The 7,923-nt window shown below is 44.1% G+C and overlaps 1 protein-coding gene across 1 annotated transcript in view; it reads right to left on the reverse strand.

Annotated features, from left to right (window-relative positions):
• CYP20A1 (cytochrome P450 family 20 subfamily A member 1) overlaps nt 1-3,576 on the reverse strand; it is a 68,450-nt gene extending 64,874 nt beyond the window's left edge. The window contains exon 1 of the mRNA XM_082658639.1: nt 3,251-3,576. Coding sequence (XP_082514765.1) covers nt 3,251-3,322 — 72 coding nt within the window. The 5' untranslated portion in view covers nt 3,323-3,576. The remainder of the gene's footprint in view (nt 1-3,250) is intronic.
• Nucleotides 3,577-7,923: the final 4,347 nt, after the last annotated feature.

The following is a 7,923-nucleotide window of genomic DNA, read 5'->3' on the forward strand; positions in this document are numbered from 1 at the left end:
TTTTTTCCTCCTTTGGGGTATGTATGCCAAAAGAGAGATACTAGGTTGAATGATACTAACTGAAGAGTTTAACAGTTTGTACTAAATCCTATAAGAATACTATCTAGGGGCTTCCCTGGTGGTGCAGTGGTTAAGAATCTGCTTGCCAATGAAGGGGACACGGGTTCAAGCTCTGGTCCGGGAAGATCCCACATGCTGTGGAGCAACTAAGCCCGTGCACCACAGCTACTGAGCCTGCGCTCTACAGCCCGCAAGCCACAACTACTGAGCCTGTGTGCCACAACTACTGAAGCCCACGCACCTAGAGCCCCTGCTCTGCAAAAAGAGAAGCCACCGCAATGAGAAGCCTGTGCACCACAATGAAGAGGAGACCCCACTCGCCGCAACTAGAGAAAGCCCATGCGCAGCAACATAGACCCAACGCGGCCAAAAATAAATAAATAAAAATAAATTTAAAACAAACAAAAAAAAGTAGTAGTCTGAAGTGATAATCTTTCCAAAAAAAAAAATACTATCTAGGTAATAGTATGTGCAACTTGCATTTAACTGATGACAATGAAACCTACAATGTAAAATTTTGTCCTACAGTCTCATCAATAATGGAAACTTGTCAAGTTTGATATTATAAAAAGTGGGGGAAAGGATGGAAGGAACTCAATTAGAAAAAGAAAAAGGCATTCATATAAAAAAAGCCAACTTTTTATTTTCTAGGTTGAAATTATTGACTGAAACAAGTTTCCTGACTTCTCTTTAAACATGGTAGATTGATAACACTCATCAATTATCTCTTCCTGAAATCCCACAAAATGAAAGTGAAGATATAAAAAAGGAGAAAATACCGATAAAGAGAATGGGAGAGGAGACAACAGTGGACGAACGATCCAACCAATTTTTTTGGAAGTGTTAAGCTGTTGGAGTAGTGATTAATTGACGTAGTTGTGAGGCCTCCTCTGGGGGTCTGCAGAGGAGAATTTCCACAAGAAGCAATCAGATTTGCACTCAGTAACCAGAAAGGCAGGGTAGGACGCAAGATTTTAACAATTAGCAAAAAGCCAGTATACAGATCCCTCAGACACCATTCTTGTGATTACCATCCTTCTGGAAAGAGACCTTGAGACTACAGATTCAGGAACAACCGGCTGGTGGGTGGTGGCCCCTATAATTCTAAGGGAAAATTATTCCCAACTTAGAATTTTACACTAAGCCAAACTATCATTCAAGTGTGAAGCTAGAACAGAAAGATTTTCACACAAGCAAGGCCTCAAAAAATGTATTTTCCTCAGAAGTCTGTGCGCTTTGCATAAGACAGCTCCTACACCAACCTCCACCCTTCAAGAGGAGAAATGAAGAGTGAGCCCCAGAACACCAGGCAAAATGCTCTCCTGCCCTTTACTATATCCACATCTTCCACATAGCTAAATTGATGAGATCCCCAAATTGGCATGCACCTGGCAAGACCCTGCCAAACTCCCTGATAATCGTAGCCTCACCACTATCATCTACCTTAAGACCATCTAGAATGTTACTATGACCTTTTTCCTTACCTACATTAGACACCACACTAAGCCCAGGACTACCATCCCCAGGTCTTCCCTCGTCCCCCAGACTCCTATTCCTACAGAAGTTTATCTTCTTTCCTGACCCATCTGTCCCCAACTCAAAACTCCACCCGATCTCAGCCACTCATTCCTATGGTTGTACACTAGGTCTTGACATTACCAATAACTTCACCATCTCCAGAGTTTTAACATCAAGCATCCAAATCTCCAAGCACCTCCTATTTTCCCTTTTCACTATTTTTAACATCTTGACTCCAAAAACTATTTTTACCCCAAAAGAACTTTTAACCCACCCACTCATATACTCATTTTCCACTCTCTCCAGCTGAGATTCCATGGTCCATTATAACCACTCCCTTGCCCTATATCCTTTTGTCAAAACCACCTAGTAAAACACCAATTCTAATTAAACCCAATATTCTGTCAACTGCCCCTGATTCCACACAGATGAAGAAAAACTGCTGGAAGGGCTTCCCTGGTGGCGCAATGGTTGAGACTCCGCCTGCCGATGCAGGGGACATGGGTTCGTGCCCCGGTCCGGGAGGAACCCACGTGCCGCAGAGCGGCTGGGCCCGTGAGCCACGGCCGCTGAGCCTGCGCTTCCGGAGCCTGTGCTCCGCAACGGGAGCGGCCACAACAGTGAGAGGCCCGCGTACCGCAAATTAAAAAAAAAAACTGCTGGGGAAAAACACACCCATAATGACTAGTCTTATTTTAATTTCATGACCCTCAAGTGAGTTGCCTGGTAATCTCATTTCCCTACTCCCGCACTCTCCTAACCTTCCAGATGGCTATTTCTCAGAAAATAAGATTCACTGAAAGTTCCAGATTGTGCAATTGCAATACTCCAATCCAACCCATTTACCAGCGAGAATATTTAAGGTGTTCTGTCATTGCCAGCGATGTGTTTGGCACTGTGCTGCTGCTTTACAACTTCTTCTACAAAACCACCACCTTGCTTTGCAGATGAACCCCTCATCCATTAGTTCCTTTGTTTTCAGAACCACCTTCTGAGGTTGAAGAAGGCAAGAAGAGAAAGAAGGCCGGAAGGAGATTTCAGAGATAAAGCACTAGGCTAGGTGAAGCTCACAGCTAACCTCCCCCTGCACAGAGCTCCTTCCACGACCGCTTTATTTAGCCCGTGAGGCCCTGCAAGGAGCAAGACCCGGTCTGGACCTTAAGGACTTTGGATTTCAGGAATGAAAGTCGAAAGACAGATGGAAGAGTAGACGACAAAAGAAACACTGGGGGAGAATCCTTGGGAAAGGGGAAAGGCGTGGAGCAGCCTGGAGTTTCCTCCCAGGCACACTAGAAAATGGAACTGGAGTGGGCAGAGTTACTGCCCGAAAGCCACCAAAGCGCTTCAGACCCGCCCTTAACAGTGGCGTGGCGAGGGCAGGCGCAGGGAAGCCGGACCCGCGGACCAGCCCTCAGCCCCCGGCGGCCGCATCCGCGCTGCTGAACCACCTGCCCGCCTCACTCGGCGTCGGAAAGCGGCCGTGTGGCCCGCGCCGCTCCGTCCTCAGCGCCAGCCCCGCGCGCGCCCGCGAAGCGTCACATGCCCCAGAACTGGACTGAGCCGGAACCGCAGCAGGAGCTCTCCCCGCACCCCCTCCGGGCCCGCCCCCTGCAGCCCGCCGCGGGCAGGGCGACGTGGATGCGGGGGAGACCGAGGCCGAGCCGGCGGTTACCGGATAGAGGTAGAGCACGGCTCCCACCAACGCCAGCAAGAAGGTAACGGCAAAGATCGCGAAGTCCAACATGGCTCCTCCGCCCGGGAGCCACGTCTTGGTTCCACGCTCGGCAGCAGCGCCTCAGCGTGCTGGGACCCGCGCAACGGAGGGGTGTGCGGGGGCGCCCGCGGGACGAGCGAACGAATGGGCCGCTGGGGGCGTGGCCTGGGCCGCCAGGGCTGGCGAGGGGAGCAAGGGAGCGCGGAGGAGCTCTGGGAGATGGGAGCCGCGCCCCGGGGCGGGATTCCGGCGGACGCGACATCTGGCACGCCCGAGACTCCAGACACGCCCACGACTCCGGGATCGAGTTGTTGGGGAGGAGGAACCCTGGCTTGGAGAAAACATTAGGCGTTATCATCGCTGTGCCCCGACCAAGACTTTTCCAAGTAGATTTAAAATATATGTAATAACAAAATCTCACTGAACTTTATTGCACATGTCTGGGTGTTCTATAATAATCTAGTGGTGTTTGGATCAAATATAAAATATAGATGCATAATTCACACATTATATATTTATTTCATAAAATTTATTTTTCTTCGCTTTACTTCAGAAGAATCTCTTTTTAAAGTCAAGATTTTTGACATCATTTGTCTTCTGTCTGCAGAAATGCCAAATTATCCTGTCTTCGGTCATTGTGGTTCTTGGATAGATTTTTTTAAAACAATTTCAGGCTTATTGAAGCATAATTTATGTATAGAATAGTTTTTTTAATTCTTTCAAATTGAAGAAATTTTGCTCTGTTGAGGCAGTAGCAACTGGAATTATCAATAAAATTTTTAAAGTAATCTTTAGCTTCAGAAATGAACAATGACTTTTATCTATTGTGTTCAACTGTAATGGAGTTGTTGCATATGGTAACATTGTTATTGCAGCAAATATTATAAAACAGTTTAAATTTATCATAACAATTGTTATCACTTACATTGTGATTCTCACCATCTCTTAAAGCGATAACTAGATCTGTAGGGTAATATAAAGAAGTGGTACCACATTTTACTCACATCATATCTAGACCTACATATATATTATTTTAAAAGGAACAGTAATTTAATATGGAAAAGTGTTCCTAAGCTGCCAGTTGCAACCACCGTGGTCACCACAATAATTGTTCAGTACTTCCAGTCCACTAATGGAACCCTAAGAGAAGAAATAATGTTTCATTATGCAAAAATCTATTGTGTTTCTACTGAGAACAAAGATTGGCTAAAGTAATTTACCTATTTTTATCCACTTGCTCAAGCTCAAATACTCTTTCCACTGTTATATTCTCCTCCAGTTTTATAGCAGCACAGCCTACAAACCTTTATAGCATTTAGATGCAGTCACATTTTATAATATTTCAAAGATATAGAATGTGAGATATGAAGACTTTCCCTGGAGCCTGAGCAGTATTAGCTATGAGAATGGATGTTAACAGTTTCGTTGACCACAAAATCCTGATTAACCACCAAATCCTGACTGACCATCGAATACTGATTTGCCCATGCGTTCTTTAACTTTTTTATGGATTTGTGATATGTGGGTAACTCCCAAGCATGGGCCTGTCTTGCTCTGCTCTATAGGTGGTACTGTCCATATAAAAGGACCCTCAGTGGGTTCCCTAGCCCTCTGATCCAAATTCTGGTTGGATTTGGCCAACGGGAAATAGTAGCATAAGATGAGAGGATGACAGGAAAGTAAAGTCAAGATAGTCATTCTACTGGCTTTCATGCTGTGGACTCACTGTTTACCATAGCTCCTGTCATATGGACCTTCCCATACAGATACCCTTTCTAGGAAATGGAACTCCCTTCTTGCCACTTCAGGCTTAGGGTTGGTGATGGCTCACCTCTGCTGCTAGTCTTGGAGCACTGAAACCTTGTGGTTTCCTTAACCCTTTCCCACACCTTCATAAATATTTCCTTTACTGAACTCTCTTTTAATTACTGGTTTCAGCATGCCATCTGTCTCCTGCTGGGACTCTGATCCACATGGTAATTATTATTGCCATTAAAATGCCTGTTTGGTGGGTGCAAATTTTTTTTCTCAATTCTAATGAATAAGGATAATCAGATACAGTTTGCCTTTACCTAGTAGAGACAGCATTACACCATCAGTGTTTTACTCCAGGACTTCGTCAGTTCTCCTCTGTGACATAATAAGATAAAATTTCTAACTTATTTGTAATGGTATTCCGCACAATATCTTGCTTGTCCATTACTCTGATGACATACTATTGAGACCTGGTGAGCATAAAGTAGAAATTTCCTAGATGCCTTAGTAAAATAATACACGCCAGAAGGTCAGAGAGAAATCTCAAAAAATATTTAGGAGTCTGTCATATTGATAAAGTTCCTACAGGTTGAGTGTATGGGGTACTTGCACATTGTATCAGCAGAGTCTGAGATGGAGTTTAAGATGCAAGATATGTAGTAAGGATTAATACATGTGAAGGAAGGAATCTGGATTGGGCAGAAAGAGAAGTGGAACTATGATGCAGGCCCAACAACTCCTAGACCAACCTATGGGGAGTTTGGAATGAGAATTACCCACAATGATTGGGCTTTGCTGGGCCTTTTTCTACACACCCACCTTACTCTCTTCCTGAGAAAAAACTTGGAAGGGAAGTTAGCCTCTGTAGTTTTTCTGAGGGCCACAACTGATACTTATTATCTTCTTTCTCCGCTATCCATGGTAGATTCTCTTCACTCAGCTACCAAGTCTTGAGGCTTGATTAGTCTGGAAGAATGACTGGATTATTCTGAACTGCCTGAGTACCTGGTAATCATGTACTTCTCAGACTATGGTTTTTCTCTTTGCAGTCACAATTGGGCAAAGAAGTACAAAGTAGTGCCCAAGTAAATCACCTGGGTTCTACACTATTACATATTCCATTGTGTAATGGCAGCTGTACCTCTTCCTAATTATCCAGGTCACATCGGCAAGCTATTCTGATGCTTTATCTGGATGGCAGCTTGTGGGTGATGTATGTGATATGACCAGTGAGTTCCATTGTCATGGGCTCCCTCCAGCACTTATTTACTGTAAAGTGGGTCCTTTGGTCTGAGGTGATGTTATGTGGAATCCCTTGCCAATGAATCAAATACTCCACTGCCCTTAAGATAATGGTGCTGGTTAAGGCCCTGTAGACATAAAGGGCAAACCATGTACATAAAATACATGTCTGTTCCTATGAGAATGAACTTGCCCTTCCAGAATGGAAGGGGCCCAAAATACATAACTTGCTAGCATGTGGCCCATTGGTCTCCTTGAGGAATTGGGCACTAAGCATTTATCTTTGTTGTTGGTGAATTGGACATTCAGTGGTAGCAATAGCTAGACCAGCCTTGGTAAGTGGAGGGTTCATGCTGTTAAGCCCATGGATAGTCTCCATTTCTGCCATTGTGGCTCCTTTGTTCATGTACCTACCCATTGCACCGGCCCTGGAGTGGCCAGTGCAGGGACTACCTGACATGAATTGGATTGGTTGTTTAGTCCACTTGATTGTTTAATGCCTCTTTCATGGTGGGTGCTAATATGTGACTCAAAGATTTTCACACTTCTTTCCCACTCTCATATGTCCATGTACCTACCTCTATCCCAGACCTTCTTGTCTCCAATCTTAAAATCTTTTTCCATTCATGTCTCTCAGCAGCTGGCCAGGCCTTTCATCACTTCCCATGATTCCATATATATGTATATATTCTAACTTTGGGTCTCTTATCTTTCCACACAAAGTAAATTACATGGTGCACCACAAAGATCTGCCCATGGAGGTGGTTTTCCCTTGCCACTGTTTTTCAAAACCACCCATAAGTAAGGCTTCAATGCTACCCATTTTTGGCTTTCCCCACATACTGAGCCATCCCATCTGTAAACGAAGCTTGGTCTTTTTCTTCCTCCTCCATCTGATCATACAAGATCACTTATAAAACCAAATGTGTTAGCTGAGGAAGGGGCACTGGTACGACAGTGGTGGATACTCTGGGGATCTGGGCTACTTGCTCATGCAGCTTATGTCTTCCCTATGGTCCTTAAGACGTGGTGGTCTGACAAGGCCTAGTGGATGATAGGCAGTGTTGGGAAACTGAGTCTCTTAAGAGCAAGGTATTAACTGCCATTTTGTTCTGGACGTATCTTTTCAAGGATGTTTGTACAGCGAACTACTTGGAAGGCAGAAATAGTCTCCTTCTGGAATAGAAGGCAGGTTTGCTTCCTCATCAGTATTAATGTTTCCCTCCAGGGCAAAGGTCAGGAAGGTGTGCTTGCAGCCCATTATAAAAGATTCAGCTTTCCTAAACTCAGATTTTTTAGCTGTGATATCAGATTGTAAAATGTATTCTTATGAGTTCATCTGCAAGTTTATAGTTGTAGGTTTTACATTTAGGTCTATAATTTGCTTCAAGTGAATAAATCATCAGTTCCAGCACCATTTGTTGAAAAGACTGTTCTTTCCTCATTTAATTATTTTGGCACATCTGTAGAAAATCAATTCATCATATATATGGCCACATCTAAAGGCCTTCTATTTACTCCTTTTGACCTACATGTTTATCCTTATGCTGGATAATCCACAATGTCTGATTCCTGTAGCTCTAATTCTTGAAATCAGAGTTAAGTCTCCCAACCTTGTTCTTTTTCAAATTGTT

The sequence above is a fragment of the Grampus griseus genome (assembly GCF_964374135.1).
Source record: "Grampus griseus genome assembly, chromosome: 7".
Lineage (NCBI taxonomy): Eukaryota > Metazoa > Chordata > Mammalia > Artiodactyla > Delphinidae > Grampus > Grampus griseus.